At 32.0% G+C, this 19,473-nt stretch overlaps 1 protein-coding gene across 4 annotated transcripts; it reads left to right on the forward strand.

The window, feature by feature from the left end:
- The first annotated feature begins 9,015 nt into the window (after positions 1–9,015).
- LOC120172376 (protein SENESCENCE-ASSOCIATED GENE 21, mitochondrial-like) lies at positions 9,016–18,960 on the forward strand. 4 transcript variants are annotated; one of them, XM_039179848.1, is made up of 4 exons: positions 11,205–11,210; positions 13,775–13,784; positions 16,031–16,119; positions 16,237–16,474. In XM_039179848.1, the coding sequence occupies exons 3-4, from the start codon at positions 16,046–16,048 to the stop codon at positions 16,454–16,456; spliced, it is 294 nt and encodes a 97-aa protein (XP_039035779.1). In that variant the 5' UTR covers positions 11,205–11,210; positions 13,775–13,784; positions 16,031–16,045; the 3' UTR covers positions 16,457–16,474. The 4 variants fall into 4 exon arrangements, with proteins under 4 accessions (XP_039035781.1, XP_039035779.1, XP_039035782.1 ...); XM_039179850.1 differs by lacking the exons at positions 11,205–11,210; positions 13,775–13,784 and adding an exon at positions 9,016–9,020; XM_039179851.1 differs by lacking the exons at positions 11,205–11,210; positions 13,775–13,784 and adding an exon at positions 18,838–18,960 and having other exon boundaries at positions 15,958–16,119; positions 16,237–16,351.
- Positions 18,961–19,473: the final 513 nt, after the last annotated feature.

The following is a 19,473-nucleotide window of genomic DNA, read 5'->3' on the forward strand; positions in this document are numbered from 1 at the left end:
GGAGAACTGGTAAGGGTTCAGATAAGTATTGGGGCTTTGATGGGTAATTTCTCGATTGCGTACCTTATGGGCACACTCTTTCCGATTTGGGCTTAAAATGTAAAAGTATTACCTCAATTAGATGAGATGTTCACTAGTATGTTCAATCAAGAATTGATGGTTCAATCGATATAATTGGTAACATATTATATATAGATAACCACTCATTAAAATAATAACTAAATAATCTAAACCATTGAAATTAAAATATGAGAAAAATACTTAATTTTCACTTAACTAAATTGATGTAAGCAATGACATCAAAACTAAATTGATTTAAGCAATGACATCAAATTAATTTAGGTGTGAACTTATTTAGGCTAATATTGAATTTTCAACACTCCCCCTCAATGTTAGCCTCCATTATTTGAATCACGCCATGCTGACGACGGAAATGTTCAAACTTTCCAACACTTAAGCTTTTTGTAAACAAGTCAGCAATTTGCTTATCTGTCTTGATTTGCCTCATCTCAATCTCTTCTTGCAAAACTTTTTCCCTAACAAAGTGGTAATGTATTTCCACATGTTTAGTTCTTGCATGAAAAACATGATTCTCCGCCAGTCGAATTGCCGATTGGTTATCACAATACAACGAAATTGCATAATCTACTGGTTGATGTATATTATTCATCAACTGTATCAACCATGTACTCTCTTGAGCTGCCATTGTTGCTGCTCGATACTCAGCTTCAGTGGTTGACAATGATACCGTTGGTTGTCTCTTGCTACACCAAAAAATTGTTCCAGAGCCAAGCTTAAACACATACCCAGTTGTTGATCTCATGGTGTCATGATCTCCTGCATAATCAGCATCACAATAACCAACTAACTTGCAGTATTCACCTTTCTTGTACAAAAGACCATAGTCAATTGTACTCTTCACATATCTCAGTATTCGTCGAACTGCTTCCAAATGAGGCTTCTTTGGATTTTTCATATACCGACTCATCACACCAACTGCATAAGAAATGTCAGGTCGGGTCTAGGTTAAGTAGATCAGACTACCTACCAATTGTCGATACATTATTGCATCTTCCAAATCTTTTCCTTCATGTGTACACATTTTGATATTTGGTTCCATTGGCGTTGAAGTTGACTTGCATTTGAGTATTTCAAACCTCTTCAACAAATCTTTAGCATATTTCTATTGACATAGAAATATTCCTTCGTGTGTGCGATCAACCTCTAGACCAAGGAAGTGCTTAAGTTATCCAAGTTCCTTCATCTGGAAACGAACTGATAAATTCTCCTTTGTCTGAAGAATTTCTGTCTCATCATCACCGGTTATGATTAAGTCATCCACGTTGACTAGCACGATAGCTAGCTTACCTTCATTGACTTTGACGAACAAGTTAGAATCTGCATGTGTTACTGAATAACCACTTTTCGTTAGAAATTCAGCAATATTACCATACCACGCGCCCTAGGTGCTTGTTTCAATCCGTAGAGTGCTTTTCGCAGCTTACACACATATTCAGGATGATATTGACTCTGAAAACCCATTGGTTGGGTCATGTAGATCTCTCGATCTAGCTCTCCATGTAGAAAATCATTCTTCACATCCATCTGCCATAAGTTTCAGTATTTGTTAGCTACAAGTGCAAGTAGGACTCATACGATTGTAAGTTTCGCCATTGGACTAAATGTTTCATCATAGTCTAGTCCATACTGTTGAGAAAAACCACGAGCTACCAATCGTGCCTTGTACCTCTCGATTGACCCATCAGGACAGCGCTTTATCTTGTAAACCCATTTGCAAGATATGAGTTTCTCCCAAGTTTGATTTTGCTGAAGTGCATCGATCTCTTCTTTCATAGCTATCATCCACTCAGAACTCTGCGATGCTTCTTCGAACGTCTTAGGCTCTGTTACTTCTTCAATTATGGTTGCATTGGCATATTTGGGATTTGGCCTTCGTATTCTTGTTGACCTTCGGAGTTGAGATTTTGGAATTGATTCTTCTGTTTCACTGGGTTCACCTTCTTCGTTTGGTTGTTGATACACGTCAGTTTTCCAAAGAATCTGAGTCACTCTTTGTTCGACATCATCGCCATTTGGATCTTCTGATTCATCTTAACTTGTTTGGAGTTGAACATCATGCTCCTCCATCTTTTGTTGTAGCTTGTCTCCAAATTCTCTCAAATCTGGCAACACCTCATTCTCTGAGGACCACCAAGAAGATGCTTCATCAAATACCACATTTCGTGACGTGTAGCATCTTCCACTAATTGGATCACAACATTTCTACCCCTTTCTCTGGCTGTCATATCCCACAAAGACACATCTAACAACTTTCTTGTCAAATTTGCTCCGTAAATGATCAGGAACAAACACATAACATACACAACCAAATACTCGAAAGTAGTTAACTGTAGGTTTTATGTTCCATAGTTTCTCAAAGGGTGAAACAAATCCTAACCTTGGTTGAGGAAGTCTGTTGATCACAAAGGTTGTAGTCCTCATTGCTTCAGCCCAAAATCTTCCAGGTACGTTCTTTGCATGTAGTATACTTCGACAAATTTCTGCAAGATGTCAGTTTTCTCTTTCTGCTACACCATTATGTTGTGGCGTGTTGGCACAAGTGTACTGATGACGTATTCGACACTCCCTTAGATATTGAGAGAACTCATTTGATCTATATTCTCCTCCGTTATCTGTACGAAAGCAACATATTTTCTTTCTCACTTCTCCTTCAGCTAAGTCTCTGAACTCTTTAAAACTTTGAGAATGTGTCAGATTTTTCTTTCATAAAGAAAACCCACACATACATGAAGAAGTCATCAATGAATGTTACCATGTATCGCATACCGCTAATTGACTGTTGCTTAACCGGTCCGAACATATCAGAGTGAACCAACTCCAACGGTTCTTTTGCTTTAAACTTTGACTCATCATATGGTAATTGGTGTGCTTTACCATACTGGCATCCCGCACAGACCGTGTCTGTTCTCACGTCTAGTTGAGGAAGCCCCTTAAACATCAACTTCTTCACCATCACACTTAGCTTGGAATAGCTAACGTGACCTAACCTCATGTGTCATAGATCTGATGTCTCATTTTTTCTCGTCCTGTCTATATATACAGACTCTGCTGACATCACGTAAATTGACTCCAAACGTTATCCCTCCATTGTTGGTGTTTATGAGATTTTGACGTCACGAATAAACATTCACGTCTTGGGGACCAAATAAGACATAATGGCCTGATGATGTTAGTTGAGCCACATATAACAAATTTTTCTTTATTTATGGGACATGGTAAACATCTTGAAGTTGCACCTGGTTAGTATTATATCGAGGCGCAACTATTGTCTTACCGATGTGAGTTATCGGTAACCTTGAGTTGTCAACTGTCACCACCACATGACCTCCATTATACTCAGACAGGTTTTGCAACTTCTGTTTGTCACCCGTCATATGATTTGAGCAGCCCGAATCTACGATCCAATTATTCTTGTAGTCAATTCGTTCTGGTGTTATTACCGTGAGAGCTAATTCTTCTTCCTCTGTAGCAAATAATGCTTCAGCATCCCAATCATATTCACTATTCTCCTTCGAACTGGAAGTAGCAGTATTACTTTCAACATGTTTTTTCTTGGTCCAACAGTCTTTTGCCATATGACCCATCTTCCCGCTGTTGTAACACTTGTCATCGAACTTTCTACTATTACCGCGATTCTTGGATGCTCCCCTGAATGAGGGCCTCAATTTCCTTGGTAATTTTTCACCTTGTCACCATCTTTTTTAGATCCACTACCAGTATACCGCTGAAAAGTGCCTCTGTTTTTGTTGGTGTAGAGCGCTTCCTCTTCACCCTTTAGTGAAACTCCTCCCATTTGCTTGGCCATGGTTTCTTGACCTGCAAGCAAATTTTCGAACTCAACAAGCGATTGTTGTGTCGGTCATCCCTATATAGCAGCAACAAACCCTTGATATTCGGGTCTCAAACAATGGACAATTATTCTTTTTATCTTGGCTTCCCCAATAGTAGCTGTAGGATCTAATTCAGAAATTTCGCGGCATATCGACTTCACTTTGTGAAAGTATTGGGCAACCATCATGTCGCGTTGCGCCATTGATAGAAGTTCATTCTCGAGAAGTTGCAATTTTGTATCGTTCCTTTTCGAAAAGAGTGTAATAAAAGTGTCTCATGTTTCATTTGGTGTTTTAGCATCTCATATATGCTCTAACATTTCTTCTTCAATTGTGGTCTTTAAAGCAAAACATTGTTTTGTTTGTTTTAAATTTCCACTTTCGCAAGATGTCATTGACATCTTCTGTCGCCGGTTGTGTAACTTCAACACCACCACCAACCTCCAAAAGGTCTTGACCTTGTAAGAATGACTCCATACATGTAACATCCCAAACAATGGGTTAGTGACTAAATGGTAAAGTTTCAGAAATTTGGTGATTAAAGTAGAAGAATGGATTAGTTCAATGATTTATCTGAAAATAAATCCTAAAAGTTATTAGTAATTATTAAAGGATTTTAAGGGCAAAGTGGTCATTTGACTTGGAAAGGATAAGATAATGATATATATGGGATAAGATTGAGAGATTTCTCCATAAACTCTCTTTTCTTCTTCTTCTTCCTCTCATCCCGTATCTCCAAGCTCAAAGGTGAGTCTTCTACTTAGTTAATTATTTGTTAAGTTTAAGATTGGGTTTTGATCATTAGATGATAACTAAGCTTAAGGAAAGCTTAAGTTATCTTAAGATCAAAAGATAAAGGAGATAGAGAAGATTAAATATTAGAGGTTCTTTATTGAAATATTGGAATAGAGTTCATAACAAGAATTGAAAGTTGGATTTGACTTGTTATCAATCTAAGTAAGAGATATGAAGTAATAGAATTGGATTTGAAACATGTTGCAAAATTGATGTAATTATTGAATTATATATGAAAGATAGGATTTTGAGGTTTAAGATGAAATAAATGAATATAGATTGGTTTAAGGATGTGTACTAGAGTTAAGAATGAAAAATGGGATTAAAACATGAAGGATTTAATCCAAATGAATGAACTTTCGGGTTCAAAAAGAGGATTCTGGGCAGAGTGCACCGATGCACATTCATGGTGCATCGATGCATCAAGGTTAAAACCCATAAATTTGTTTGAAGGTGTATCGATGCATTGGTAGTGCATCGATGCACTCTTTTAAAATAAAGACATCGAATGCAATTCATGCATCGATGCATAAGTAGTGCATCGATGCATCCCATTAATAATGAAACATCGAATGCAATTGGTGCATCGATGCATAAGGAGTGCATCGATGCATCTCAGCAATAATACAACATCGAATACATTTTATGCACTGATGCATCAGTAGTGCATCGATGCATACCTTCATTAAAAGATGAAATTGACTTTTCTCTTGGTCTAAAGAGTGAACCATTAGATTATATTAGTTATGATACTGATATAGATCTATGTATGATTATGTAGATATAAAACGTGATCCCGTTCCAAATCAACTGAAGGATTAGAATCGAATCAAAGCAAAGCTAAGGTGAGTGCAATTTAATTTGTACTTATATTGAATAAACATTTGGCTTGCGATGAGCCAGTGATGGAGTTACTATGGTAAGAAGTAACTCCTAAATGTTATTTGATTGGTGATCAATGTTATGATTTGTGTGATTATGAGATATATAAGTTATATGGAAAGTATATGTGAAATAAGATATGAGCTTATATAAATATGTGATATGAATAAAGCTATAAGAAATGATTTATGTGAATACATGCATTTGTGATGCGTGTTATATGATATTAGATATATGTTTACACATACATATGGTATGTGACCGAAGAGTTTGAACATGTGATTATAAGATCAATGATTACACGTACATTTGGTACGTGACTGAAAAGAAAAGATATATGTTCATAAGAAAAAAGGATATGAATAAGTAAATTGAACTGTTATGAATGTTAATGCCCATGTTATGTGATAAGAGAGCTAGTGGTATAGTTGGCATGCCAAGGGTCGAGGGTTTACCTATGTTCTTCGGGACATATGGACTGTTTACCTATGTTCTTCGGGACATATGGACTGTTTACCTATGTTCTTCGGGATATATGGACTGTTTACCTATGTTCTTCGGGACATATGGATTATTTACCTATGTTCTTCGGGACATATAGATTGTTTACCTAGGTTCTTCGGAATCTATGGACTGGTCCTTCGGGACGAATACTGAACTAAGGTTCGGTGCCCCATGAGTGGATTGATACGAGCTGTGGTGACAGCATTAGTGCACAACCTCAATGTACTCACATACCTTAAGTTCTCAATAGTGTACATGGTCTAATAAAGAGATCAAACAAACATATTGAATGTGATATGTATACGATGGGTTTATAAATGGTTATCAAAGGTAAGTGGTTTGAAATGTGTTACATGAACCATATGATGTTATGTGTGTTTCTTAATGATAATGATGGTATATGTTTATGTATGATTTATGTTATATGAAATATTATATGTTTTATATGCCTCACTAAGTTAACGACTTAGCGTGTGATTGTTTCACTCGTAGGTTTCGAGAAGAGTAAAGAGTAATGCGGAGCAAGACAGGTCAGTTCTCCTTACCAAATGTCAGATCAGAAAATATATGTACTGTATATAGAGTGTAGTTGGCATGTAGTCTAAAGATATAAATTGTATGAAATATGATATATTTTGTAAACGTTTTGAATAAGTTTAATGTTATTAAAGTTTTTAAATTACTCACTATTTTATACGAATAAATGTTTGAAAAGTCAATGTGACACTTCGTACTCGTATCCGGGTCGGATACAGGTTGGGGGTGTTACATTTAATGGTATCAGAGCTACGGTTTAGCCGATTCTAGGCTAAAAACAAAATCAAAAGTGTTTTAAAAAAATGCACATGCCAACACAAAGTGAAAAAAAAATTCCTGATCTGATAGGGTAAGGAGTGTGATGTCTTGTTAATAGAGTTAAATTGTTATGTTATATAAGATAAGTGAATACTGAGAATGATTTATGAGAGAGATATATATGTTATATGATATGAATTGGATGATTATATGCACACGTGATATGTGATAGAAGAAATGATATGAGAGTTTGTAAAGTGAAATACAAGACGATAGACCTGAAGGTAATAGCATTCACCTGCCCTGGCCAGGCAGGGAGAAGAGCGAAAACCTCAGGGAATGTCTGTATAAGATTAGAGAATGATTCATGATGTTGAATGATATTCCGATGTGTTTTCAATTGTATACTTCGTTAACTCATAGAATGAATGTATTAAAATAGTTAAAAGAGTTATGAGCACCTGAGCTCAAGGGTGAATTTGAGGAAGACTCTGTTGTTACAGACCTTTGGATAAATGATATGAAGATAATGCTAGAAGATGTTCATTTCTCCATAGTGGAGAAATTAAATTGAGAAGTTTTTTATTATGTGGATAAGATGGAATATGGTGAACGAGTGTCACCATAAGGACGTTAAAAAGATTAAATAAATTAGTGAGAATTTGTAAAAGAGTTCAAGGATACGTGCATCAGTAACAAGTGTATAAGGTATATGAAGCCATAGCTTATGAGTTTGAAACGAAGGGATAATATTGGGTATCAGCAAGAGTGTGGATATGATTAAGAGAATTGGTGCTTCATAGAGTTCAGTACCATCAAAGAGAGTCAGACAGACTCAATTAGTATGGTCTGGTACTGAAATATTAAACAATGATTTAATTGATAATAAACCAAGGTTAAAGACAACCTTTATGAATTAGATTAAAAGTTCTGTTAGAGTTATGAAAATTGAAGCGGGAAAAGTGCTATAAAGGGGTGAGATGAGTATTGAGATTTGGTAGCTGTTGAAATAATTCCAATTGCAAAGAATGTATATGAATTGTTAGATGAAGGTTTTCGCTTTAGATTAGAAGAATCGATGTTGTTTAACAGAGTTATGAAGTTGGAGTATATTAAGTTAAAGGATTAGAAGCTGATGAAGGAAAATACAATTATAAGAGATAGTAAAGAATGAGGTTATGTATAAGTGAAGTTGGTTATTAACGTTATAAAGAGGTGATAAAGATATGATTTGTATATAAGAAGATTTTGATAATGAAAGGCTAAATGGATAATGGAAATGAAAAGAAATGAAAAGATGGTGTTAAAGGATTAAATATGATAAAGGGTTATAAGGAAGTGCAGATTATAAGTTTGATTAGAAGTAAGAAAAGTATGTAAGGTTATATGAAGAGATTATGTGTATCGTAATACAGACAAGGATGAAAGAATGAGTAAAGTTTGGATTGTGGTGAATTAATTAGAAATGAAGAAAGAAATCAATTGATTGATTTTTGATTTAGAGTGATAAGAATTGATGTACTGTCTACAGGATAAGTAACATTATATGAATTTTAGAAAGGTCAAAGGAAAAATGCATAATCGAATGAGAGAAAAGACAACAATGGATTGATATTACCGGTTATTGTTTATATGATAAGCAACAAAAGATGAATGTATAAACGAAAAAGATAGTTGGAAACTAAAAGATTGAAAAGTAAGTTTCTGATGATGACAACAAAGAATAAGTTAGGGAAGCAACATAAGAACATTAGAAGATATGTTCTTATTAAGATGTGCAGTGAAAATTCGAGGACGAATTTTCTTATAAGGAGGGGACAGTTGTAACATCCCAAACTATGGGTTAGTGACTAAATGGTAAAGTTTCAGAAATTTGGTGATTAAAGTGGAAGAATGGATTAGTTCAATGATTTATCTGAAAATAAATCCTAAAAGTTATTAGTAATTATTAAAGGATTTTAAGGGCAAAGTGGTCATTTAACTTGGGAAGGATAAGATAATGATATATATGGGATAAGATTGAGAGATTTCTCCAGAAACTCTATTTTCTTCTTCTTCTTCCTCTCCTCCCGTATCTCCAAGCTCAAAGGTGAGTCTTCTACTTAGTTAATTATTTGTTAAGTTTAAGATTGGGTTTTGATCATTAGATGATAACTAAGCTTAAGGAAAGCTTAAGTTATCTTAAGATCAAAAGATAAAGGAGATAGAGAAGATTAAAGATTAGAGGTTCTTGAATGAAATATTGGAATATAGTTTATAACAAGAATTGAAAGTTGGATTTGACTTGTTATCAATCTAAGTAAGAGATATGAAGTAATAGAACTGGATTTTAAACATGTTGCAAAATTGATGTAATTATTGAATTATATATGAAAGATAGGATTTTGAGGTTTAAGATGAAATAAATTAATATAGATTGGTTTAAGGATGTGTACTAGAGTTAAGAATGAAAAAGGGGATTAAACATGAAGGATTTAATCCAAATGAATGAACTTTCGGGTTCAAAAAGAGGATTATGAGCAGAGTGCACCGATGCACATTCATGGTGCATCGATGCATCAAGGTTAAAATCCAGAAATTTGTTTGAAGGTGTATCGATGCATTGGTAGTGCATCGATGCACTCTTTTAAAATAAAGACATCGAATGCAATTCATGCATCGATGCATAAGTAGTGTATCGATGCATCCCATTAATAATGAAACATCGAATGCAATTGGTGCATCGATGCATAAGGAGTGCATCGATGTATCTCAGCAATAAATACAACATCGAATACATTTTATGCACCGATGCATCAGTAGTGCATCGATGCATACCTTCATTAAAAGATGAAATTGACTTTTCTCTTGGTCTAAAGAGTGAACCATTAGAGTATATTAGTTATGATACTGATATAGATCTATGTATGATTATGTAGATATAGAACGTGATCCCGTTCCGAATCAACTGAAGGATTAGAATCGAATCAAAGCAAAGCTAAGGTGAGTGCAATTTAATTTGTACTTATATTATTGAATAAACATTTGGCTTGCGATGAGCCAGTGATGGAGTTACTATGGTAAGAAGTAACTCCTAAAATGTTATTTGATTGGTGATCAATGTTATGATTTGTGTGATTATGAGATATATAAGTTATATGGAAAGTATATGTGAAATAAGATATGAATAAAGCTATAAGAAATGATTTATGTGAATACATGCATTTGTGATGCGTGTTATATGATATTAGATATATGTTTACACATACATATGGTATGTGACCGAAGAGAATGAACATGTGATTATAAGATCAATGATTACACGTACATTTGGTGCGTGACTGAAAAGAAAAGATATATGTTCATAAGAAAAAGGATATGAATAAGTAAATTGAACTGTTATGAATGTTAATGCCCATGTTATGTGATAAGAGAGCTAGTGGTATAGTTGGCATGCCAAGGGTCCAGGGTTTACCTATGTTCTTCGGGACATATGTACTGTTTACCTATGTTCTTCGGGACATATGGACTGTTTACCTATGTTCTTCGGGATATATGGACTGTTTACCTAGGTTCTTCGGAATCTATGGACTGGTCCTTCGGGACGAATACTGAACTAAGGTTCGGTGCCCCATGAGGGAATTGATACGAGCTGTGGTGACAGCATTAGTGCACAACCTCAATGTACTCACATACCTTAAGTTCTCAATAGTGTACATGGGCTAATAAAGAGATCAAATAAACATACTGAATGTGATATGTATACGATGGGTTTATAAATGGTTATCAAATGTAAGTGGTTTGAAATGTGTTACTTGAACCATATGATGTTATGTGTGTTTCTTAATGATAATGATGGTATATGTTTATGTATGATTTATGTTATATGAAATATTATATGTTTTATATGCCTCACTAAGTTAACAACTTAGCGTGTGATTGTTTCACACGTAGGTTTCGAGAAGAGTAAAGAGTAATGCGGAGCAAGACAGGTCAGTTCTCCTTACCAAATGTCAGATCAGAAAATATATGTACTGTATATAGAGTGTAGTTGGCATGTAGTCTAAAGATATAAATTGTATGAACTCTGATATATTTTGTAAACGTTTTGAATAAGTTAAATGCTATAAAAGTTTTTAAATTACTCACTATTTTATACGAATAAATGTTTGAAAAGTCAATGTGACACTTCGGACTCGTATCCGGGTCGGATACGGGTTGGGGGTGTTACAATACATGTTACCCACGTGTTGTAGTTTTTGTTGTTGAGCTTCTTGATTCCTCCAACTACTTGAAGATCACACCTCTTAACGGCAAGGCTTTGAGTACATCGAACAAGCTTGAGTAACAAACGTGCAGAGTACTAAATTACTCTAAGCACAAAGAAGCTCCTTTGTAATAACCCTGACAATAATCTCAAGAAATCTTTTCTGATGTGGAAGATCAGTTAAAAACTGCAGCCACAGAACATACTTGGAATTTCAAGAGACCTTAAAAACGTGGGTCGGATACCAATTGTAGAATCAAAATAGAGTAAAAAACTCTAATTGATCGAGAAGAATAAAAACTCTCTTTAGAATAATCTCACAAAATTGTAAAAGGGAAGAACTCTTAATAAAGCTTTCAGATGCTTATAATTAAGCTTTGATTGTTGGATGATAAAACTCAAATACAAGTAGGGTATTTATAGGTTACAAGAAACAATCTAAATCACTCATTAAAATAATCACTAAATAATTTAAACCATTGAAATTAAAACATGAGAAAAATACTTAATTTTCACCTAACTAAATTGATGTAAGCAATGACATCAAAACTAAATTGATGTAAGCAATGACATCAAATTAATTTAGGTGTGAACTTATTTAGGCTAATATTGAATTTTCAACATACTCTACATATATAACTACTCTAATTCGGATATCCAAAGAGAACAACACTCTCCTTAACCACATATGTCACTTGATGAGTTCAATATATATATTGAGTTATTGTACACCAATAGAAATTAAAAAAATGACTAAAACATTAGTCAATCCAACTAAAAATATATTTTTATTTTTATTTAATCATTATTAAACATAAAATTAATGGTATTACTAATTCCATTACCAATTCAGTACTTTTTTTTAAAAAAAATGTTATTTATGCAAGAGTGAACCGAGAGGAATAAATCTAAAGTCTTGTTTGTGTGTTTTTATTTAGTTTGACTTGGAGTAGTTCTTTGCTTATTGCGTTGACTTTCGGGCATACATTGAAATATATACGTTGAGTAATGTTTTTTTTAATGTTATTTTGGCTTTATTGACACTCAGGTATACCAATAATGGCTTTCGAGAGAGACGAGGGATCCTTAGAATGTTTTCTTTACTGAATTTGTGGCTTTTCTTTCATCCAACAACTACTTTAAGCCTTAAAAAAAACTAGTTTAAACTCGTACAATGCACGGAGCCACGGACCACTCATTTCAATGAATAAATTATAAATATATTTTTATATTCTTTCAACTCACTCGACTACATATATTTATTTAATTTATTGAAAATTATTCACATTTCTCGTAAATTATTTGTTAATACTCATTTGATATAAAAAAAATCACAACACTCGACAAACATCGTTGATCACTATTAATTTTATTTATAAAAATTTAAAATTTTAAGAGTTCAACTTATAATTATAAATTAGTTAAAAATTTAAAAGTAAATTAGTTAAAATAAAAATATTTATTATATTATTTTTATTATCTTTTTAGGTAAACTATAATAGTGACACCTAACTATTGTCTTTTTTTTCATTTTAACCACTATATTTGAAATTTTATCAATCAAATCACTAAACTATTTAAATGCATTCAATCAAGTCATTTGTTGTTAACAATTAATAGAAATGTTAACGTGATAGTTAATAAAATTTGTGTAATTATACATTTAGTCATTATTACTTACACAATCTATCAAATTGGTCATATTTTGAAATTAATTCAATATATTTTATCCTTCAATCATATAACTTCAAAATCTTTTATATTGAAATATTTACAAATGATACATAGAAAATTATCCTCCAATCATATAACTTCACATTTAGAATTATAATTTGATGATTTAAAATAAATAAGGGAAATAAAAAAATTGATAGATCAACAACGAAACTTGTTTGAGATGATTTTGTAGTTGCTGATATTGATATGTATACAATAAACCAAATTTCACATGGTATTTTTTTCAAGTGACAATACTTATAATATTTTCTATTATTTTGATTTTTTATTTAATATTGTTTTTATATCTATATCTATATCTCTATATGTCTCATAAAGATTGAGTTACAATTTTGATGTTTATTAATATATATTTTAAAATTTTCTTAAAAAAGTAAGTAAAATATTATTTGTTTTATCATTGATGAACTTCTAACAATTAATTAATATTATTCGAATAAAAAATTTATTTTTTAATATCTATTTAGTCATTAGACAATTGATAATTGACATGATAGAATCATCAAATTATAATTCTTTGTGTATCATTTGTTAATATTACAATATAAAAGATTTTGAAGTTATATGATTGGAGGATAAAGTTTATTGAATTAATTTAAAATTATGATCAATTTGATAAATTGTGTAAGTAATAAGGATTAAATGTGTAATTATACAAATTTTATTAACCGCCATGTTATCACTTCCGTTAATTGTTAATAGCAAAAGGCTTGATTGAATGCATTTAAATAGTTTAATGACCTTATTGATAAATTTTCAAAAATGGTAGTCAAAATGAAAAGGTGCAATAGTTAGGTGATCACTGATATAGTTTACCCAAAAAGATTATGTAAAATAATATAATAAATATTTTATTTTAACTAATTCACCTTTATTCTTGACTAATTTATAATTATACGTCGAGTCTTTTAGAATTTTAAATTTTTATAAATTAAATTAATGGTACTCATCATTAGTGATTCTCAGTGCTTGTCGAATGTGGAAGAATCATCCTTTGATATAATATCAAAAAATATCTTTAATATGTAATTAAATAAATATTTTAACTTTTTAGTTTCTAAACCTTTTATTTTATGATAAAAACTCTATTGTTTAATTAAATTGTCATTTTAATCATTATTATTTTTTAAACATTTTGTTCAAACATTTTTTTAAAACAAAAAAAATTATATTCTAACACATTTATTATTTTTTAACGAACACTTTTCATCAAATGGAGTTTTATCTTAAAATAAAATGATACGATCAAAATATTGAAAAAATAAAGATTAAAATATTATTTAATCAAATAATTAAAGATATTTTTTATTTTTATGCCTACAATTTTGATTGTATATTGTATACGTGTATACCGATTTTTTTAAAATTTCTATTAATACGCAAAATATTAATATATGGCTCGACTCGTAATTAATATTTGATATTACGAATATAGTACAATATTATAATAAAGTCGATTATAGTAAATGCATGTGAAGGTTGTTGACATTATCTTTACCAGCTGACCACTTGCAATTTTAAAGCAGATAAATTGTAAAATCAGAGGCGGAGAGCTAAAGAAGAAAGGCATCACGGGAAATTGATCGGAAAGGCTGATATGATTCCTTCGACATCACCCTATGTCAAACACTCCAGCCTGTCACCGGTATCTTAATGTGGTTGCTAGTCGCTACCACTCTTTTTATTATTATTCCTATTTTAAAATATTAATATAATTGATTATTCAATCAGTAAAATATTAATCAATTAATATGAATTAATTTAATTAATTGAAAACTTATTCGTACTTGGATATAATTAAAAAAATATGAATGAATCAACCATGGCAGTTGGGCATTTATAATTTAAATGACTTCTGTGACAAAATTGAAGACAAAAAGATCAGCCAACTGAACAATGAGGCCGTGACACATTGGACGGCCAGTTATTTCCAGAACAAGAAGCAACTTCATACTCCGCCGCCCTCTTTCCAACTAGGGTGGTTCTACACGTGGATCAATCCCTATTAAACAGCCACAGATCCGTCTACCAAGAAAAGACTATCGCACTCACGGCGACCTTTCCTCGCTGAACCGACCTTTTTCGCATGCTTTGATATTGATTGAACAAAAAGTCCGCCGCACTCAATCATTCATGTCTCTCACCCGTCCGATCATCAAACGCTCCCAATCCACAAATTTTGACCCTTATCAAAGGCAAACAACGGGTCAATGAAGGCCTACTAATCTTATTTGGTTAAATTACCAAAATATAAATATTCTTTAATTATTGAAATAACACATATTTTACATTATTTACAAAAATAACGCATTTTCATGTTATGTATAAAAATATGATGGATCAAATGTGGTTTCCAGGAGCTTTTTCATTTGCAAAGATGGAAATGTTGTCTTTAATCACTCAATATATATTTATTTAAATAGTTATATTTAGACGTTTAAAAAATGAACATATATTCAATGTTAGGTTTATATTATCAAATTAAACATCGATTAAATATAATATTTTAAAGTGTTTAAATATAATATTTTGAATTTAATTAATAGATTATTAGCTAATATTGTGAGATGAAATATTAAATTTCTTAAACAACTTTGGAGGTTTAAATTTAGACGTAAATGAAACAAATTGTATTTAAATTCCTTAAATAATATTAGAGGTTTTAATTTGAGCGTTGTAAATGTAATAAATTGGATTGATAGTGTCACCTCCAGAGAGAATAATATTATTTTTTACCATTTAAATCATTTAATGAGTTTATTTTAATAAATAATTTAAAATAATTATCATTTTCATAATTAGCTATTTAGGGTTATGTTGGGATGATTTAACATAATCTTGCAGTTTTCAATTATTGTTATTCAAAAAAAATAAAAATAGGCAGGTGGCAATAGAAGAAGAACCATTAACAGTGCGTTGACGGCGTCTTGTTTTCGTATTCGTTTCCTCACGCGTCTTTTTGTATTTCTTCATCCCTATATAAGCCCAACGAGGGCCGCTCTTAGAATCCACATCTTCATACCATGTTCTAGAGAGAGGTACAGTTTCTTCTTCCCTGCTAGAGCTACTGCAGAAGGTTTATTTTCATTTCGAGAAAAGAAAAGCTTTTCTGCCGTAGCCTTGAAGTTTGATAAAATCCGAAGTTCGAATTGAAGAAAAGAAGAAGAAGGCAGAAATGGCTCGCTCTTTCTTGAACGCTAAGCTTTTCTCTACTTTCGTTATTGATGGAATCTCTAACGCTATCTCCAGGTACCCACGAGTTCTTTCTTTTTCTTCTTTCCTTCTTATTTTCATTTCCATTGCTCTGTTTATTCTTTTTCTATTAATGAAGACGAGTAGAGATTTAATGGTGATTTGTTTGTGCAGACGAGGATATGCGGCGGCATCACAAGGGACTGTGTCGAGTGGCATAAGAGGAGGAACAGGGAGGAGCGCCGCGGCGGCGGTGAAGGAAGAGATGGCAGGAGGAACTAAAGAGAAGGTTTCATGGGTACCCGACCCGGTTACCGGATGCTACAGACCCGAGAACTCTGCCAAGGAGATCGATGTGGCCGAGCTCAGAGCCATGCTCTTGAAGAAGAACTAACTAAAAGAAGAAGAAGAAAACATAAATAAAATATATAGAACAACAAAGGGTAGGCTGGTAAGGGTTGAATGGATCGTTAACAATGTTGGTTCCAGTGTTGTAATCTCTGTCACAGAAAACACAAACGTTGATGTCCTAAATGAAGAGCTGGAAAAACCCTGTTGCTTACTCCTCTCTTCTTTGTCGACGATATAGACAATAGATTTCATGATGTAATATGTTATAATAATCAATTATATTTCCTTTTCTTCTTTTTTCTTTGAAAATATATTGTCAAATAAATTACAATTAGGCCAAAATAAATCTTTAATATACTAGATTTCACTTATTAAATGCAAAAATAGCGGCCTTCCAACATTAGGTTGCAATTTGATATTGTGCATTTAGTACTTAAACTCTCAATTTTGATATATTTTAGTATTTAAATTTTTAATTTTTTTAAAACCATACTTAAAGCTTAGTTTTTATTTCATTTAAGTATCCGTTAAAAAATTAATGTTAAGTTTTGAAGAAGGGAAAAAAATGAAATTTTAGGTATTAAAACGGACCGAAACTAATGGTTTAGATACTAAATACGTTTAATTTTTAATGAACGGGTACTAAAATGAAACAAAAACTAAACGTTAAGTATGGTTTTGAAAAAATTGAAAATTTATACACTAAAACATATCAAAACTGATAGTTTAGATATTAAATGCATAGTTTACCCTATTATTTTACCTACGATCTGAATAAAAGAACAATTAAAAATTTAAAAGTTTGGGTTAATTATAGGGTTAATGGTAAATAAAAGAACAATAGGAAGTATGTGAATAAACAATTATATTTTTTTGAACTTAAACTTTTGAAAGCCTTTTAATCTTTGTCAAGTTAAATAAACTAAAATCTGTTAATATTTTATGAGGTAACTACAATGTATAGACAATGTAGACAATACATCTAGCAAATTTATTCGATTTATTAAAACAAAATTCAATTTGATCACTAAATTTTCTTAATCTATCGATTTATAAATACTTTTAGTGATTTTAACCTTGACAGCTATACTGAAGGATAATATAAACACTTATAATACAACTCTAAAGATGGCGAATATCTTTTTACTGTTTTTTTCTTCTTCTTCTTTCTTTTGATAATACATTTTTCTTCCTCCTTGAAATACATCGGCAATGATTCTTTCACCAATTATTATTCTTCTCTCAAAATTAAAAGGGATAAACTTCTCACAGTCGACCAGTCTAATTTTTGTATCAATAATATAATATTTATATTTATATTTAAATCATAAAACGATAACTATATAAATAAATTAAATCAATAATATATTAGATATCACTCCTGACGATAAAATCATACAAAACTTTATTCTGAAAGGATTCACTCCTAGCGGAAGAACATAGGGCTCTAGTTATTTGCTTCATATAATAAACAAAAACAGTATGTCATCACGTACTCGAAACCGTGAAGAGACATTAACCCAACATTAGGTTGCAATTTAATTTAATTTTATAGCGGTGGTTATTAATTTTAATACGTTAAATTGATTAACTAATAGTCACATCATTATAACAGGACACTTGGGGCATAAAAAACATTAAATAGTAAGAAGAAAGATTTAATCAATTAAATTATTGTCTTGTATTAGTCAGGGCATTGTGAGATGTTAGGTAAGTAACCAACAAATTGTGATATTCTTTGATTTCCTTAATAATTTATTATATCTGGGTGGGGCTTATATAATATGGTGATGGAAGCAAAGATGCGGTGAATTCACCGAATTGTCTGACACTAAAGACAATGGGAAGATGCCATGTCTGACTGAAAACGAACGCGTGGAACCACCCAATCATTTAAGGAAACCGGTCACATTGATTAATAATTAGAGTGGAAACTGTCAATATGAAGGGTCAAGTGACGAAAGTCTCTTCCTCAAATTAAGCTTAAACCTTCAACCCCCAAAGCTCGGATTGTATCACAGTGATTGTGCCCAAGCTCCGACTAAAACCCACAATGAAACTACCAAATGGTCCCAAAGCACACCATCAGCTGATCCTCTATTGCAAGATCAACCGAGACCCGTCAATATTTAAGCGTAAAGTTTCTATTGGGGGATTCCCAACGAGTTTCCACATCTACTTTTAATTGTTAGTAGTATATATTATTAAATTAAATATTTGAACATACAAAAGTTTACATAACAGAAAATTTTACTCAAATTATTTTATTCTGAATTAACATTTAATAATAAATTTCATTTTTTCCTTATCTTTTATTTATTTGATAAGTAGGTTATACCTAAAATTTCTAAACTCAATTAAATAAAAATCAAATGAGACGATTTTAACAATAAGTAAGTTATACCTAAAATTGCTAAAGAGAAGGTTTCATGGGTACCCGACCCGGTTACCGGATGCTACAGACCCGAGAACTCTGCCAAGGAGATCGATGTGGCCGAGCTCAGAGCCATGCTCTTGAAGAAGAATTGAATAAAAAGGAGGAGAATATATCTAGTACAACAAAAGCTAAGCTGGTAATGGTTGAATGGATTTTGAACAAGGTTGGTTCCAGTGTTGTATTCTGTCAGAAACATTGATGTCCTAAATTGAAGAACTGGAAAACCCCTGTTGTTTTCACCTCCTCTGTTCTTTGTTAACGAAATAGATTTTTGATGATGTAATATTTCTATTTTTATTTGTATTTCTGATCAATTTCATTGTCTTGGTAATTCATTTATATTAATCACATAATCCATTTACATCACCTACTGCCAATGATTTAAATTACAAGTCTCTGAGTTCTCGATTCCATGAATACTTACGTATCTATTTATATATTTTTAAAAATTTAAATTTTTAATCATGCGATAAGACTCTTCTCTTTCCAACTGTTAAATTAAAAGGGTAGCATTATTTGATTTCAAATATTGATGGAAAACATACAACTCTATTAATCAACAAACAAAAGGCTTAAGATAGTTGATCGACATGTTTTGAGTACATCTAACGACATGTAAGATG

This window comes from Hibiscus syriacus, unplaced genomic scaffold (assembly GCF_006381635.1).
Source record: "Hibiscus syriacus cultivar Baekdansim isolate YM2019G1 unplaced genomic scaffold, ASM638163v2 tig00111848_pilon, whole genome shotgun sequence".
In the NCBI taxonomy this organism is placed as follows: Eukaryota; Viridiplantae; Streptophyta; class Magnoliopsida; order Malvales; family Malvaceae; genus Hibiscus; species Hibiscus syriacus.